Below are 20,032 nucleotides of genomic sequence, written 5' to 3'. Positions count from 1 at the left end.
TTTTAAAGATAGAGAATGGAATCAGAGTAAGAAAATCGCCAGCACAATAAAGAAAAGGAAACTTAGCAGATACTAATTTATCAATCGATTTTAAATATGACAGGACTTGAATTAACACAAAAAAAATCTTATCTTGAAAAAAAAAAATTCAAATCAATAGCGTAGTTTACTGTTATAATTTTGTTGCAGTTGTAGTGTAATGAGCAAGTTATGATGTAATGAGCAAGTTACGTATTTAATACTATTACAATATTACTTTTAGTAATTGTTTTTACTAATCATGATCCTAAAAAAATAAAAGTAAAAATGCAAATATTGCAATGTTAAACCCCTTTAATTAGTTGTAGAAAACTATTTAATAGGGTCATGATGACGATAAAACATGTGTTATTTTAAAAGAATATTGAATTGTTATTGTAAAAAGCTAAAAAACAACAATAAAACAAGCTACAAAGTTTTGACAATACAAAGAGGTTGTGTTAATATAAAACAACTTTGTGGCGCCGTTCCTGTTGCTGTTTTATAAAGTTAAGTTTTTATAACATTAATAACATAAAACACATTTAAAATAAAACAAATTAAATAAATAAAAATGTTTTATTTAAAAAAAAAAAAGCATAAGCATGCATATCATAGACCAACCGAGGAAGGTCAAAGCGAAAAAAATATTAGATACCACATTTTTTATAATTTATTACTATTAATAGTCTAAGTATAATAAAGGTACTGTTAAAAAGTTTAAGTATAAATAATTTTTTTATTCAAATGGTTTTCAAGTTAATGTTTTCATTCAATTTTTTGTTCAAATTGTTTGTAATAAAAAGTTAGAAAAAAATTTGGTTTAAAAAATTTAATAAATTTTAATAAATCGTTTTAATAAATTGATTCATATTTCATTAAGTTTAAATATATGCTTAAATTATTTTTTTGGAAAAAAATCACCTTGAACAGAAGTAAAATTATTTATTTTTTTTTAATTTTAATTTTTTATAATCTAATTTTTGGTTTAACATTTGCAATTATTACATGTTTAATTTTTGCAATAGAATGTTTCTACTTTAAAACTATTTTCAATTAAAAAAAAAAAATTTACTATTCAAAATGTTTACAATTTAAATAATATTTTCTTCCTCACTTGTACTATGTTCTAAATCTGATATTGTTACATTAGCTAGATAAATGTTTAATTTTCAGGAATGACCCTAACTATGCCACTGGGTATTACAGAGGCCGCTGCAAATAAATTTATAATTATTGAACGTTAAAATTAAAAAAAAAATTTTTCAATTTTAATTTTTAATCGCAAAAATATTTGAATGAGAGAATTTTAGAAGACTTTTTTATATAAAGCTCAATCAGTTGAACAGAAATTATAAGCTTTATGTAAAGCTCAATCAGTTGAACAGAAATTATATGCTGAGAGGGTTAATTTTAAGAACAAAAGAAAAGCAATTTATGAATGGGGTAGATAGAAAATTACCTACAATGTTTTAAAAATTTAGAATATTGTAAATGGTTGGTCTTAAAATATTTTTAAATAAAGAGTTTGATTGGAATGAAAAAAAAAATATCTGATGTAAAAAGGTTGGTGGGCCAGCAGAAGAGATACCTGTAGTGAAGTGAAGTGAAGTCAACTGTTCAGAAGGCTCAGTTAGACAAGGCTGCTAAATTCTGTTATAAATACTGTTTATTTTCTATTCTCTATTTATTTCGTCTTATAAAATTGATTCTTTTTTTACTATATTCTAGAAGCCCTGTATTGTTTCTTAATTTATTAAGTTCAGAGAGGCATATTTATTTCAGCTGGTGCAAAATCATTGTTACTTTTAATTATCATTGGCATTAATATTGTTGAGAGATAGTGCAGTAGTTTTTATCATCCATTATTCATTCACAATCTCTGTACTTTCGAAAAAAAGTGTTGCACTTACAGTTCTAGCTGCTTTCATTGTTCTGTTTGACCATAAATTGTTTGCTTCTTCCAGCAATGTATCAATAGATTGTTTAGTTGCTTATTAATATAACATTAAGAGCAATTAAAGCGTTTAACAAGCTTCCTTTGCAAAATTCCTAATTTGTTGTTGGTTAGTCACTTTAAAGCAGTTTTAGCTTTCTTGATTAATTTGAGCAGGGCAACCTGAACATTTTTCATAGAGTTTACTATACCAAAGTAATGGCATAGTAAGTAAAAAATTGGTAAAAAAATCATAACTATGTTGTAAACAGTTCTTTTTAAAACTCACTTTAAAAAATGAAGGTTTTAATTTTTTGTTGTTGTAAGAATACACTTGATTTCTCAATGGTTCTTTTTTTTTTTTTTTTAAAAAAGAAAAGTTTTTGAAGCATGCTTATATAATTTTACAAGTTCACATACAGGTATAAAAAGAATATTTTTTTTTGTCTTTTAAAGGGTTTTTATCTTTTTAAGGGCTTTTTGACCTTTAAAAAGACAAAAAAAGTTATATTGCTGATAACTATTGTTAACCAAAATTAAACTAAAGTTCAGATATTCCAATATATAAATGAGCCATATAACTTTTAGAAAAAAGTTAAGTTATAGTGCAGAAATTCAAAAAATTTTCTATTTTTGGCTCAGATAGTATTTTTAAAAGATTTGAGAACTAAAATTGACTAATATTTAATATAAAACAAAAAATATTCAATTTAACTTTGTAAGCTAAAGTCTAGAAAAAAGGTATGAATAGGGTCCTTATCAGAAAAGTAATTGTTTTTCACCTGCTTGATACAAACATGCAGTTTTGATTACTTAAAAAACGCTTTTAAAATGTTTGTATAAGTCTTTTTAAGGGCACTGTTTATTTTTAACTTTTTGCATATATATTTTTTTTACTTCTAAAAGAAAAAAACTTCAAAATAACAAACAAAACTCTGGTTTTAATGATCACTGCAATTTTTCAATCAATAATAACAAAAGTTCTATCGGCCTAATGGAATCTATTGAGTTAAAAGTCTTTAATAGTGTTTTCTTCATTGTCAGAATTTCTAAATAACTTCTTTGCAGTGGTTATTTTTTTCATTGTACATTTAATTAAAATAACAATTGGTCTTTTACCATCTACAATGCACTTTGGTTTACCACATACCAATTTCATAACAGTTTGACCCATAGGACATTGTTCAAGTTTTGCAGCTTTGCAAGTGGTTTTGTCTGAAATGCATCTTTTTTTTTTGCATCTATAGAACAACTCAGTTTCTTCTCTCTTTTTTACTTTGTCTTTTTTTTATCCTACGCTTTTTCTCCTTTGAGTTGTTAATAGACTATGTTTTAACACATCTGACCTTTCATGGGGCCAGGGATTCTATAGAGCCACCGATTTGGGTTACTCTTGTAATTGCTTTTTGCATATCATTACTTTTAGTCGATTTAATTTTTTGGATCGTCATTCAGGAGAAAGTATGTCTTTTGCGATTAAGTGTCTATCAAATAATTTATGAAATGCGTTTAAGTAAGGATTTGTGATCTTTTGATCCATTCTCTGTTGTCAAAATCAATAAGTTTGGAATACTTTGAACAGCATCTAGTGGATCCATCTGAATAGTAATTCCTTCAGTACCAAATATTGCATAGCATTTTTCACCTGAAAAATTATTTAAGTAGTGAAAATGTGTCTGAGGTTTTAATATATTAAATATATGTGTTGTCTTAAAAAAATATATAAAATACATGAGTTGTCTTAGAATATATAATTATTTTAAAATTTGCCATTTTCTGACAATATCCACTTATACTAATAAGCACTTAAAGTAAAATGTTTATTTATATTGAAAATAAATTTTATGAAATAGGCTTCAATAAGTTTTATAAAGCAAAATATAGTAATTTAAAGTTTAAATTGTTTTTAGTATATTGTTTGGTACATTATAATGATACCATTGCATTTATTGTAAAACATTCAGTTGTACATGATCTTAGTATTCCAATATAAGAACTTTTTTTTTTTTTAAACATCTTCGCTTCCAACAAGGCTGCAAGTAGCCATTAATTAAAGTTGGAAGTTACTGGAAGAGAAAAGATGAATATTGTAGAGCAAGATAATGATTGACAGACGACTTTAAGGATTGCAAATTATATGAATCAAAAATGCAAGATGAAGGAAGCAAATTCCAAAGAACTGATGTTTGAGGAAAAAAAACTAGATAAATAAGAGAGTTTGGAGCACTTAGGAACAGTTACAGAAAAAGGATGAGACTTAATTGAATGACGAGTAACACAAGAATGAATTTTAGTAGATGGCACAAGAGACGCTAGCTCTTTAGAGCAGTACCCATTATAGTATTTGTAGAAAAGAGAAAGAGAAGCAATTTTACGACGATGTAATAATGGTTGGAGGTTGGCTGCATAAGCAGGTCCAACTATGTTTACAATGTGTTTTTGCACCTTGTCTAAAAGAGAAAGGGCATCATTAGAAGATCTGCCCCATATATGGCAACAATATTCCATACAAGGCTGGATTTGAGATTTATAGAGATAGAGAATAGAATCCGAAGTAAGAAAGTGTCGAGCTCGATAAAGAGATGCAACCTTAGCAGATGCTAGTTTTGCAACTGATTTGATATATGGTTTCCAAGAAAGATTGGAAGTAAGAGTTAATCCGAGAAAATCAAGAGTAGAACTCATGGAGTACATCACTTTTCATAGATATAGGAAGATCTAACTTATTGCAATAATGATTAGCTAAAAAAAATTGAGTTTTATCTGAATTGAAGTTCACCAGCCACTATGAGCTCCATGCTGAAGCAGAAGTGAGATCCTTTTCAAGCTCAAATGCCCCCTCCAAGCAATCAGAGAGTGTTGGTTTCTTATCACGACAAGAATAAATGGTAGTATCATCAGCAAACAATGCCATCTTAGATGTGAGAATATCTGGAAGATCGTTAATGTAAATTAAAAAGAGTATAGGGCCAAGAGTAGAACCTTGAGGAACCCCTGAAGTTACAGAATAAGAAGAAGAGTGCTGTCCATTGAGGACAACTTTTATACTACGATTGGAAAGGAAGGATTCAATAATCTTAAAGATGTTGCTAGATACACCGTAAGAAGAAAGCTTATGGAGAAGACCAGCATGCCAAACTTTATCAAAAGCTTTTGAAATGTCAAGAGCGATGGCCTTAACCTCTCCACCTTTATCTAATGCACGATAAAACCTATTGGTTATTACTGTTACCAAATCAGCTGTAGAATGAGAAGATCGAAATCCATATTGATGGTCAGAAAGTAAGTTATTAGATTCAAGATGAGAAATTAAGTGTTTGTTAATTAAAGATTCAAATACCTTGCTTATGATGGGAAGAAGACTAATGGGACGGTAGTTAGACAATCAGATCACTCTCCAGAATTTATGAAGATAGGGATAACAGATGTCGCTTTGCAGCAGGCTGGAAAACAAGACTCTGATTAGCACTTGTTGAATAGTTTTAAGAGTATAGACAACAGCTCTGTAGAACGCTTCTACAAGACAATAACAGGTGTGTTGTCCGGGCCACAAGCTGTAGAAGAGTCTAGACAGGAAATCACTTTAGATACAGAAGCTGGAGTGATATTATGGATCAACCTGTTTGTTGGCAATATCAGGTAGAACGCAACTAGTGGAATCAAAAGATTATATTGATGAAAAGTTTTTAGCAAACAATTCAGCTTTGTCTTTAGGTGAGGTAACTAAGTCTGAACCATACAAGAGAATGGTGGAATTAAAGATTTTCCTTTATTATTGATACTAATAAAGATTCTGCAGAAGTCACGAGAGCCTAATTTTTGAGATGAGATACAAGATTTCATAACCTGAGAATAGCGGGCTTTGGCATTGGACAAAACCTTTTTACAATGGTTTCCAGCAGTAATAAACAGACGTCTGTTTTCTGGAGAATCGTTTTGCTGATAGGTATGAAAGTAACAGTTTTGATTGGCAATCGCAGGAGCACAATGTGAGGAAAACCAAAAAGTTTTTTTCTTTTTGACTGAGGAGTACTATGTTTGCATTCTTGCTTGAGGAATTTGAATGTACTTTATCTACCTTCTGTTACATTTTCGCATTTCTTTCCTAATATTTCTTAGTCCATTTCCATAACTTTTTCATAACTTTGAGATCCTTTTTTATCTTAAATTTATTTAAAAAAAAAAATTAAATTTAAAAATTATTTAAAATTTGTTAAATATTTGTAAAGGTTGAAAAGGTTGTTTATTAGGGTGTGTTGATTTTTATGATAAAAATTTTTAAATTTAGAAAAGAGTGAAAAAATATAATTTTTTAACAGGAGTGATATTAAAAAAAATAAATTTCAGTGCAAGTGCTAGCTCGGTAATTTTTCTTTTTATTATTACTTATTTTAGTTATTACCAAAATACTAAAAATGCGTAACTACACATTTCTTTGAGAGAAATTTTTTCCATTTATACTTCATATTCGGACCAAAAGGAAAGCTCCAGTAAACTTATTTAGTTTATTAAAGATGTCAAATAGAACAAGAAATGCATTATTTATTAAATGAGCAAACTTGTAGGAAATGGAAAAGAACTTTATGTATCTGAGTTTCCAACAGCCAGAGATATTTTATGGTATGGTATAATTTTAAGAAAATGAGTGAAAAAAAAAACGAAGAAAGTTACTGTAGATCAGCTAGTAACTGATATGGTACCTGCTGTACTTGGTCAATGGTTAAAGGCAAATGCACTTTTTGTATATCCAGTTGTAATCCATGAAAATACAATTTTTAAATAGCTCAAATATTTATGGAAATCGGCTGTTGATTTTAGTAATGGACATGGAAAAAAAGCTGAAAAAACAAGATTTTCTTTAAAACTTGTGGACATTTTACTTTATAAATGTCAAATAATTTTTTGTTTAAAGTAAAAATGTACTTCAGAAGGTATGGAAAAAATTCAAATAAAATGCAAATGTAAGAGAGAAGAGAAAATACCAATTACAGAGCTTCATCCATTCTCTGAGAACTAAAATAGGAAGCTTTGGAACTTTTCATATTGGTGGTGCAGATAGGAAAGAATAAAAAAAAACAGATAGTGTCAGATAGTGGTCGCTAGTTTTGTTGCGGTAGTAAAAAGTTGCGTTCATCTGAAGATTTTGCAAGGTCAAAAATTTTAAGTTGATTTTACAGAAAATATTTTTAGTAAAATTTTTTTGGTGAAGTCAAAATATATTTAAACAGTAGAGTTTGCATATTATTAAGTAAAGAAGTGTCACGCATAATTTATGCGCGATTTACTTACGCAATTTTAACTTACGCAACATAAGTTGAAGTTAAAAATGATTTCCCAGCCAGCTCAAACATGTTTTTTTAGAATCTAAAATTTTAACACCTTTCGACATCCAAGTTCAGATAACTATAAGACATCTAATTGTATTTATCTTTGAGAAGACGAATAACAGCTGTCTCAAATTGTCTAAAAAATAACTACTATTAGATGTCTTATATTAATTTGAATTTAGACATCTAAAAGGTGTTAACATTTTAAATGGAAAAAAAAACCGTCTGAAAGATGTGTTTGTGCTGGTTGGGTTACTTCTTCTATTTGAAATCCATCTTTTTTTTTTTAAATTCCAGCTGAACTTTATCATATTATCAGCTTAATCTTACCCTGGTAATTCAAACCATTTCCTGACTCGTTTATTTTTTTATAGTCTATTTGATAAAAAACTTCGCTTAACTGGAACTTTTACTTTGAATTGCATTAAAGTCCATGTAATAAATATCAAAAGTTGCAAGACTTCAATGAAAGTTTTAAACTTAAATGTTAAAAAATGAAATATCTAGCGTAATATTTATAAACATCTAGCTTAATATTTATAATTATCTTATAAATAAATATCTAAAACAAAAAGTTTATCAAACTAAAACTTCACTTAAAACTTCAATTTTGTAGAAGTTTGATCACATTCTATTAATTAATGACTATTATATTTAAAATTCAAAACATCAAAATGTTGGAATTTGAAATATTTTGTCAAATGTAAGTTAATATAAAACTAAATATTTTTACTTCGAATCAGTTAAGGGGTCATCAATAAATTATGTAACCCAAACTTTCAAAAAAAAAAAAAAAAAAAAGATCAAAAGTTTTCCTTCGCAGAGTCTTAATTTAAATAAAAAATCAAAATAGCCTATTAAGTTTAATGAAAATCACAGTATAAAAAAGACTAATCTCCTACTTCTGTTTTTTAAATATATATGGACAATCCCTAAGCTTATATTAAAGTCTATTTATTAAAAAAGTTAAAACTAAATGCAGCTTAAAATTAAAAAAAAAATCAATAAACAAAAGGCATAGCAAATATATTTGTTATATAACTTTGAATTGCAACTTTTGGAAATGTGGTCACAAACAACAAAAGAAAAAATGTTATCACTAATTTCACAAACAAAATTTGTTATATAACTTTGAATTGCAACTTTTGGAAATGTGGTCACAAACAACAAAAGAAAAATGTTATCACTAATTTCACAAACAAAATTTGTTATATAACTTTGAATTGCAACTTTTGGAAATGTGGTCACAAACAACAAAAGAAAAAATGTTATCACTAATTTCACAAACTCATTTTTAAAAATATTTATCTGTATATAAGTTAATAATATTTTATATTTGTATAAGTATATATATACTAACACTAATATATATTATATTAGTATAAGTCTATTATATATTTATTAGGTATATAAATTATTATTTACTTGATAATATTTAAATGGCATATTTGGTTTAAATTAAAAAACAATTTTCTATTTTGTGCAAACAATGAATGAAAAGTTATGAAGTCATTACTGCTAACAGATGGAATGGAATGTTTACTATTTTCAAAACGTTTCGTCTCAATGATAATAGAAAATTTAAATCAAAAAATTAAAACTTGATTGAATTTTGAAAAATCAAAAGTTTCTACTTTTGATTTTTCAAAGATTTTGTAATAATGTAACTACAAGATTTTGTAAAAATGTAAGATTCTTTTGCTTTATTTTTAATTTTTCACACATCTTTTGTAAATAAAGGAAATATTTTAATCTTTTTTTTTTTTTAACTATTATTTATTTTAAATTAAGTTAAGTTCTGTTGTTTAAATGTCCGCAATAAAGCATTTTAATTCAACTCCAAAAAGGAAACAAAGTTATGTAGTCATCTTTTAGTAAATATCGATATTTCATTATTTTTATTCAATATCAAAGCTGCAGTAACATATTTTTTAGAAATGCATTAACTAAAAAAGCAAAGCTTATTTGTCTGATTTCCCGGACTTCACATAAAAAAGATTCAAACCAAAATATCATCCACCCTTTTCCTTGTACAAACTGGTACGCTTTTGAGTGACCACCTTCTCATACTTGCTTATGCGATTTATGGATGGCCCCATGGCAACCAATTTCCAACTCTAAATATCTCTCTTGAAGACTTGATGCCGAGCACGCATAATTGCACTTGTTGATAACGTACTTCTGTATTACAAGCGCGAAATATTGCGCTGGGCGATTTTATTTTAAGCCAGATGAAACAAATGATAAACTTGAAAATTAGATTGTCTGAACAAAAATGAATCTGTATAAAAGTTGCATAAATTTTTGTTACGCAAATAACTCCTCTATAGCATTTCAAGATGATAGTGAGCAGAATATAATCCAAGTAGATAGTCCAATTAATTGTAAATCTTCCCTAAATCAAACATTTACAATGTATAATACTATGAAAATCAAAAATATCGTAAAAATATTAAATGTTTTTTATAAAAATATAAAAGAAGCAGCTGAAATAGCCAGCTGAAATAGTTTTTTTATGTGGTAGTGGTGTTGTGGTAGAGCGCTTGCTTCATAAGCGAAAGGTTCCAAGTTCAATCCCCACCACGTCCCTGGTAGTACTGCGCTCAACTTATTTCTTCGCCCAGCAACCTTGTTGCAACTAATTAAAAAAAAAACACAAGTTGGTTGACTGGTTAAAAAGTAAGTGTCAAATTCAAAATCTTATGGCTATTAGAGGAGATATCACAAATGTGAATACAGGTTGGGCAGGTGGTGTCATGCAATGGGTAGAAAAATAAATTAAACAGAAGGTTATTTTGGATTGTTCCTAACCCTAACTCACTCTGGTGATTTAGGGTTAAGGCATTTAATTGAAAATTTAGATAGAGCAACACTTTCTTATAATAAATGGTCTGGACCACTTGGAAAATGCTTGACACAGCAACTGAAATTGAAATCCTTCAAACTTCACTATAATAAATTTATATCTCAGTTAGGAGATTATTAACGATTTAAGTACTAACCAAAGTTATGCCTATCAAATTTTTTAAGCTATTAAGACTGGAATTCTGCTTAGCAGTTTAGCAATGCTGGATATTGAACCAGTCTGTTACAGTAAATGGCTAACAAAAGTACTTCGATTTTGCAAAATTTGGTTGTCAAATCATGGGCTTACTGGTGAAAATCTAAAAAATTTACAAATGATGGTAAATTTTATTGTTAGTGTTTAAATACCCAACTGGTTTAACATTAAAGTGAAATCAAATTGGATAGAGGAACCTAGACATGTCGCGTATCAACTAGAGCTACCTAGAACAAAATGTTTTAGATATTGTTATGCCAACAATTGCTTTTAACTAATCATAAAATTATTTCTTTCGCTACTCTTTTTTGATATTTAAAAAAAAAAAAAAAAATCGACATGCTCTTTTGTTTATACAAGAGAAATTGACTACTTCCATGTCTGTTAAAAACTTTTTAATTGCAATTGTAACAAACTTTAACAATAAAACCAGTTTCATCACCACAAACTGCTCATTGGTAAGAACTACATCCTTTAAAAAAGCTTCTTTTCTAATCTGAATGAGAAATTTTTAAAATTTTATACAGTTAATCGGTTTTCATTAAATTTTAATGTTTATGAGTTTCTCATAGTTAGTATATACACCAACACCCTTGATCTCAAATTGATATCAAAATAACCTTTATAATGATATAAGTGGCACCTCGAATCGATTGTCTGTGGTGGTTCCTTCACTATCATCTTTGTGTTAAAGTACTTTTCAAAGCTTTGAAAAAACGGATCCAATGCAAATTCAAATGGTAGTCCTATTTAAAGCAAATTAAAAAGTTATTTCTTTCTAAATTTTAATGATGATAATAAATCAAGTTGTTTCTTTGCACAGTGGGATTGTTTAACAAGTTTTGTATTTTAAGAGCTTACGGTTGAGATAGAGTTTCTTAAAAAAAAATTAACAGTTTCCTTGATTGCAATGGCTCTGACATCCAAATTTTAGGGGAGGTGAATTTATTAATAAAAAAGTTTAAAAAAATGAGACTAATAACAATATAAACAATCAATATTTTTTTCATATCAAACAAGTTGCTTAACATATTATTAATAATAAATATATCAAATATTTTTGATATTGTTTTTATGCCAATGCAATTCTATTTGCTCCTCAGCATTCAGAAACCATGTTGTATTATAGACAAATTTTATATTTAGAAAGCTTGTTTACTTTTGCTTTTATTTTTTTACAATACTAAAACTGTGACTAATTAATATAAAACTCAATTATATAAGCTTTATTTTTGCAGCTACCATGCCTGTTGGTTTAGCTAAAGTTACTTATACCATGACTTTGAAAAGGTTGTTGCGAAATGGTCTTACTCATGAACGGCTGATAGAAGTATTTCAAAATTCAGTTTCATTTCAAGATTTTTATGACCAAATGAAAATCATAGGTAGGTCAAAGTGAGTTGATAGAAAAACAAAGATCTTTTTTGATCTGTATTAATATATATATATATATATATATATATATATATATATATATATATATATATATATATATATATATATATATATATATACATATACATATATATACATATATATACATATATATACATATATATACATATATATATATATATATATATATATTATATATATATATATATATATATATATTATATATATCTATTATATATATATATATATATATGTTAAAATTTTTGAAACTCGGCAAGCCGCTTGTTAAATTAACCCTAAAACCAAAAATAAGCCATTTTAATAGTATGTTTATGCAAAATATGCACATCGCGCTGATGTGCCACACACTCGCAAACATATCATGTACGCAACACAATACACACATCATGTGCGTATGTAAAATACGAAGTGCTTGGCTCTTGCTTGTGAGTGAGTCACAAGTTGTAAAGCTTTAGCACAATGCACATGGTATGGATGAACCAGAATCACAGGTTAGCAACTGAAACAAAGGTAAGAAGAGGGCACAATAATGATGTTTCTGCAAATGAACAAGGCATATGGACTCTACATTAATTAATTAATTAATTAGGCATATACATAGCGTAGTATGTTAAATTTGGAATTTATCAGTTTTATTGTGCAAAAAATATTTTGTTTAGTTATTTTGTGCAATAAATGTTTTGTTTTGTTAAATATATTTTATACTGTACAAAAATTAATGAAGACCATGTACGCATTTACCTTTTTTTTTTTTGTTGAAATAATAGCGAGCTGGTTGTTCAAAATTTGGCTGCCCACCCCTGTGTGTGTGCATATACATATATATATATATATATATATATATATATATATATATATATATATATATATATATATATATATATATATATATATATATATATATATATATATATAATATATATATATATATATATATAAATATATATATATATATATATATTTATATATATGTATATATATATATATATATATTTATATATATGTATATATATACATATATATATGTGTATATATATATATATATATATTATATATATATATATATATATATATATGTATATATTATATATATATATATTATATATATATATATATATATATATATATATTATATATATATATATATATATATATATATATATATATATATATATATATATATATATATATATATATATATATATATATGTATATATATATATATGTATATGTATATATATATATATATTTATATATATGTATATATATATATATATATATATATATATATATATATACATATACATATATAATTGATTTTTTGGCGAGATTAAATAAAAATAACTACATTATACTACTAAAAGTTTTATGTGATTAGCAATCATCAGGTAAAAAATACTTTGTTTTTTTTTGTTACAAAATATACTCTTAATAAACATCGTAACAATGTTCAAAAACAATTATAAAACTGTTACTATTACTAGTATTATTTTAAAAAACCAAAGTTACTAGTTTGGTTTTTTAATATAATAGTTATTTAATATGATATAATGTTATAATATTTTTAAACGGAAAAAACAATGTTTTTTTTTACCTGATGATTGCTAAACGCATGAAACTTTTAGTAGTAAAAATAATGTAGTTATTTTTATTTAATTTTGTCAAAAAATCAATTATATAGCTCTGATATCATTCATCGAGCACTCTTGCTGAATATATGCTCACAGCAAAGTTAAACTTATTTATATATATATTTATATATATATATATATTTATATATATATATATATATGCATAAATATATATATATATATATATATATATATATATATATATATATATATATATATATATATATATATATATATATATATATATATGTATATATATATATGGTGTTTCAAAAAAAGTTTATCTCTCCAAAAAATAAAGAGCCCTAGCTTATCAACTGCCCAAACCATAATTTAGTACTAAAAAAGTATTTTTTTTAGTTTTTGAAATTCCTAAAGGCCCCTTCAGGGGGTAAAAGGGGCAATTTTTAGGGCGTCTTGTACCATTTTTAAAACTATTTGTAGGAAGTCTTGACATTAAAATGTTCGATTTTTTTTTATATTTATGTTTATTAAGATTTATTTAATCTAAATAAAATAGGCTCTACTTTCAAAAAAAAATTTTAAACTCAAAAAATTTGTTTCAAAAAACCCTAAAATCCATAAATATTTAACAAATCAAAATATTTTTACACTGTATATTTTTAATATTTTTTTATATAAGGTTGTAAATTTTTTAGTAATTAATATATTTCTTGAAATATATTTTATATTAATTTTTTTTAGATTATATACTTAAATAATTAATATAATGCCACCAAAAAAAAAAGTCCGAAGTATTAGATTGAATAAAATATTTTTAGTTAAAAAGTTAATCAAAAAACTTCTAGCAAAACAATTTGCAACTGCTAAAGAAATTATTCAATATTATCTCTTTCTACCAAAATCAAAGTGTGAAGAAAAAGTTCTTAGTAGGTTGTCCTAACAAAAGTTCTTATTTTATTCCTAATTATCCAGTTGATTAGTCCAACTGCTGCATACTTTCCAAACTAAAGGTTCCTTGGATACTCGGTGAATTTAAAGTGCTTACAATTCAAAAGCTAAATTATTATAATCCATGTTTATTCCATAAATATGCTGTTAAATAATATTTTTACAGGATTAAAATTGAAAAATTGTTGAAGGAGTGGATGAAATTAAAAGATCAAAGAAACAAATCCTGCTGAAATAAAAAAAAAGATATTTGTATGAAGAGCAAATGAATAAAGTATTTTGGATTGGAGAACATCTTTTAAGAAAGCAATATCTTCCTCTTTATCTTTCAATTTTTTTCACAATATTTCTTCAAACATAACATGAGGATGTTATGTGTGAAGAAATATTGTGAAAAAAATTGAAAGACAAAGAAGAAGATATTTCTTTCTTAAAAGACCAGCTTAGTGAAGGAAAAGGATGTCTTAGAGGTAGAGATGAAAGATATGAGCATTCTGTAGTAAGAAGTAAAAGATGCATATCAAAGTTAAATAGAAGTCTGTCAGCAGAATTATATAAAAAAATGATTTAGATTAAAGTTCTACCAGTTACACTAATAAATTAGGCAAGGAAACAGATGTTGTCTTTGATTTTAATGCGCATCCTAAAGTTCAAAATTCTGTTTTTCTTCCTAAAAATATTTTCCAGTCAACCGCTCATACAGCAGTGGGAGAAGGTATAACACCCCACCAACATACAACCTTGATTACAAGTGTTATTGTCATGGCTGGTGGTTCTGTAGCAATTTTGAATTGTTCTAATTCCACATCTTATAGAGCTGCAGAGAACATATCTGTCAGAGCTAAAGAAATGAAAGAATACATAAAAAATACTGTAATACCATCAAATTCACTAATGACTATACACTTTGATGGAAAAATAGTTAATGAATTAACAAAGGGAAAGCAATTTAAAAAGATAGAACTTCAGTTTTGGTAAGGATTGATGGGGAAACAGAACTACTTGGCATTCCTCCAATAGATTCCTCCAAAAAGTTCAACGTCCCTTGTTGATTTCATGTAGACATCATGTAATTAAGCGAAACATAGCCCATTTCCGAAAGATTTACCCAAGCAGCGAAACTTCTGGTACAGAAAACAAGCTATTTGAAGTTATAAAACAAAATATATTATTCTAGTTTCAGCATGGTATTATTATTCTAGTTTCAGCATCTATACTGTAACGATGCTGAAACTAGAATAATAATACCACCTGGAACATGGATATATAATCAAAAACTACCTGCTGTTCAGTTTTGCCATAATCTGATTAGTTTAAAGATCTTCAAAAAGGTAATATTTTTATTTTTATTCATTTTCTATTAAATCTAATTTTTAAAAAGTAACATTTATTATAATTTTTTAATATATCCAAAACCTTTGAGGACAGAAATATAAGAAAAGAATACCATGAGCTTGCTGAACTTACCATTCTATCACCAAATAGGTTTAAATTTCACTTACCAGGACCAGTTCCACCATTCAAGATTTATGGGAAAAGGTTTATACTACTTAAAATTGTATCTTTTAATGAATGAAATCCAAAACCTTACTGACAAACATAAAAAAGAAATAACTGGTATGGTTTTATTCATTTTTCTTTTCTATACAGAGTGGTTTCTAAAAGCAGAGTTAGTTCTTTGGCACCAACACAGGTATCAGTCTTTTAGTATTTTTTTAATAAGTTAGAAAGCTCATTATTGATTAAAGTAATTCAAAATATTAATCAATATTATTTATAAGGATATGAAAGCTTACTTTCATATCCTTAGTTTACTTGGCTCTCAAGCTGTTGCTAGCTCTATTATCATACATACTTGGTATCTAGATCTCACTTTAGTAGTTTTTGCCCTTGCAGATATAGAATGTAGAGAATGTGGTGATATGGCCAAAAAAATCTGTATATTTTACAAAGATATCCAAGTGACAGTTTTCCTTTGGAGCGCTAGATAATGGACCAAGCTATATTAAATAGTTGCAACCTCAGTAAAGACAAGCCTCCTAGTTTGACTCCATTAATAACAGAAAAGTCGTGGCTAGTTTTTGATATGCTTAGGCATGGAAAGGCAGAAACTTAATGTATGAAGACTTCACCAGAATTATGAAAATTCAATGATTTTTATCTAGAATTTAGAGCAACAATTAAAGGAATGTTGTTAATAAATGTTCTGAGAGGACAGTTAAGTTAGTTCAAGAGCATAATCTGAGGAAAATAGGCAGGACACCATTCTCTTTACAAATATTTAAAGAAAAACAGAAACAGGAAGAATAAAATAGGTTACAATTATAAGTGAGAAATTAATATTGTGTACTATATCAAAAATAAATAATGTACTTTTATAAGTTTCAAGAAAATCTTTGTATTTTTATGAGGTTTCCTAAATAATTTTTGAAACAATTTTTATAAATTTTAAATTTTTTCTGATAATAGATCCCATTTTATTTGGATTAAATAAGTCTTTACAAACATAAATACAAAAAAAAAATCAAAAGTTTCAATGTCAAGACTTCCTACAAACAGTTTTAAAAGAGGTACAAAGCGCCCTTAAAATTATTCCATTTACCCCCTGAAGGACCCTTAGGTTTATTGAAAATTAAAAAAAATTTTCTTTAGTACATAATCATGGTTTGGGCAGATGATAAGCTAGAGCTCTTTATTTTTTGGAGAGATAAACTTTTTTTGAAACAACCTAATATATATATACACATATATATATATATATATATATATATATATATATATATATATATATATATATATATATATATATATATATATATATATATATATATATATATATACACATATATATATATATATATACATATATATATACATATACATATACATATACATATATATATAAATATATATATATATATATATATATATATATATATATACACACACACACACACACACACACACACACACACACACACACACACACACACACACACACACACACACACACACACACACACACACACACAAATATTAACGGAGTAAAAACAACTTTTTTTATAGTACTTTTAGTTTCATGCCTATATGGCAATCATCAGCCATTAAATACAAATTCAAAAACAAAAAAACCGCTAAAAATTACAAAATACTGTGTAATGGGATCTTTACGTCGCTAAGACATACTTGATGGCAACCAAAGAAAAAACAAAATATAAGCTAATCACCGTTGTAAAAAAAAGATAAGAGGAATTTTTGACACCGGTGATTAGCTAATATTTTGTTTTTTCTTTGGTTGCCATCAAGTATGTCTTAGCGACGTAAAGATCCCACTACACAGTATTTTGTAATTTTTAGCGGTTTTTTGTTTTTGAATTTGTATTCAATGGCTGATGATTGCCTTATAAGCATAAAACTTAAAGTACTATAGAAAAAGTTGTTTTTTCTTCATTAATATATACGTATATCACTCTATTTGAAATATCTTTTTAGTATTGAGCACTCTTTTACGACTATGAGTTTTGTTTTATTATTATAATACAAAACAGCCTTAAATATCAATATATTATATATATATATATATATATATATATATATATATATATATATATATATATATATATATATATATATATATATATATATATATATATATATATATATATATATATATATATATATATATATATAAATAGAACTCTTATATGTTGTCAGAAAGTTTTTTCGGTATTTTGTTGACAAAAAATAAAAATACAAACATTTTATTAAAAAAAATAAAAATAAAAACATTGTTTATATTGTTAAATACATTCATGATTTTAAAAACATTCTGGTCAATTAAATTTTTTTGCAGTTTTTTTAAAAAACGATTAATTTGTAATTAAATTAAAGGTTTTTACTTTCTGACAACACGCAAATGTTGTCAAAAGTAATTAAAAGTAATTTAAATTTGTTGGAATCATTTTTTTCCTTCCGTACTCCCAAATGCAACAAAGTTTATATATATATATATATATATATAAATATATATATATATATATATATATATATATATATATATATATATATATATATATATATATATATATATATACACACACACACATATATATAGATATATGTGTATATATATTGTATATATATATTCACTTTCTGTATATATATATATATATATATATATATATATATATATATATATATATATATATATATATATATATATATATATATATATATATATGAGCTGTTTATTTTGAAAGTGGCATAAGTCACCTAAAAATGTAAAACTTTATCCCTTTTGTTTGTTATAGTATATTATATCTTTATATATCAACAATAGAACTTTAAAAATTTTTTAATTTATATTTTAAAAAATTTTAGAAGATTTTTAAAAAAATTATGAAGTGACAGGATTTGTAACACTCACATTGTACTTCAGAAGTGCAGCAAGTTAACTACTTCCGCTACTAAGACACACTAAACTGCCAATTTTTAACACTATTTAAAAATAAATAACTTTATTAAACGACAAGATGCTTAAAATTAAAACTAAGGAGATTTAGTTGCAATGCAATTTTTAAATAAAAGTAAAATTTCAGAAAAGTGAAAATATCTATAGAACTTTAAAAATTTTTCAATTTTTTATTTTAAAAAATTGAAAAAGATTGAAAAACAAAATGTGGATGAGCAAAGATTTGAACCACAGCATTTCTCTTTAGAAAGCTGCAACCTAACCAATTCCGCCACTAAGGTGTGTTGTACTGTAAAGTCTTAAAACTATTTTTATTAAACAAAAGACTTTTTAAAGTGGCAAATAAATTCTAGAAATCAAAATTAAGGAAATGTTGTTGCAATTCAATCTTAAAGTAAAAGTAAAACTGCAAAACTTGATATGTTTAAACATTACATAATTTGAAGTTTACATAAGTTAGATATTTCCATACACTTTTGTTTACATTTTCTAACAAAAGTTACTGTGACTTTTTCTTGCCATTAACTCAGGTGTACTGGCTGTTGTGATTTCTTTGTCAAACACTCACGAATGAGTAACAGCAACAGTATTAAATTCAGTATTGAAATTAAAATATCATATGATAAGAAATAAAACAGGCCCAAGAATAGAACCTTGAGGTATCCCAGAAGTAACTGGAAATGAAGAAGAGTGTTAGCCTTCGAGGATGACTTTGATGAAGCAGTTAAAAAAAAAACGATTTAATAATCTAAAAAACTTTCCCAGATACACCATATGAAACAAGCTTATGGAGAAGAACAGGATGCCAAACTTTGTTGAAAGCTTTAGATATGTCAAGAACAATAGCTCTAGTTTCTCCGCCTCCATCTACTGCTCAAAAAATCTTTCAGTCACTGTAGTTAGCAAGTCAGTCATAGAGCAAGAAGATCGAAAAATGTATTGATTGTCTGAAAGTAAGTTGTTTGGCTCAAGATGGGTTATCTATCAAAGACTCAAAGACCTTGCTAATAACAGAAAGAAAACTAATCAGATAATAATTAGAGGGGTCAGAATGAGCAGATGCCATTTTCCAGCAGTCAGGAAAACAAAACTGTCAGGAAGACAAGAGTCAAGCATTTATTAAATGCTTTAAAAAGAATTAAAGAGGGTACCTATCAACACCGAGATTCTCCAGCAGTCAGGAAAACAAAACTGTCAGGAAGACAAGAGTCAAGCATTTATTAAATGCTTTAAAAAGAATTAAAGAGGGTACCTATCAAC

At 26.3% G+C, this 20,032-nt stretch overlaps 1 protein-coding gene across 1 annotated transcript in view; it reads left to right on the top strand.

Annotated features, from left to right (window-relative positions):
* LOC100215604 (uncharacterized) overlaps window positions 1–20,032 on the top strand; it is an 82,981-nt gene that overhangs the window by 46,280 nt on the left and 16,669 nt on the right. Inside the window, exon 8 of the mRNA XM_065796123.1 lies at window positions 11,581–11,727. Coding sequence (XP_065652195.1) covers window positions 11,581–11,727 — 147 coding nt within the window. The remainder of the gene's footprint in view (window positions 1–11,580; window positions 11,728–20,032) is intronic.

Source organism: Hydra vulgaris, chromosome 04, assembly GCF_038396675.1.
Source record: "Hydra vulgaris chromosome 04, alternate assembly HydraT2T_AEP".
Taxonomy (NCBI): domain Eukaryota; kingdom Metazoa; phylum Cnidaria; class Hydrozoa; order Anthoathecata; family Hydridae; genus Hydra; species Hydra vulgaris.
Note: the sequence above shows the minus strand (reverse complement) of the source record. Positions and strands in the feature narration are given on the sequence as shown.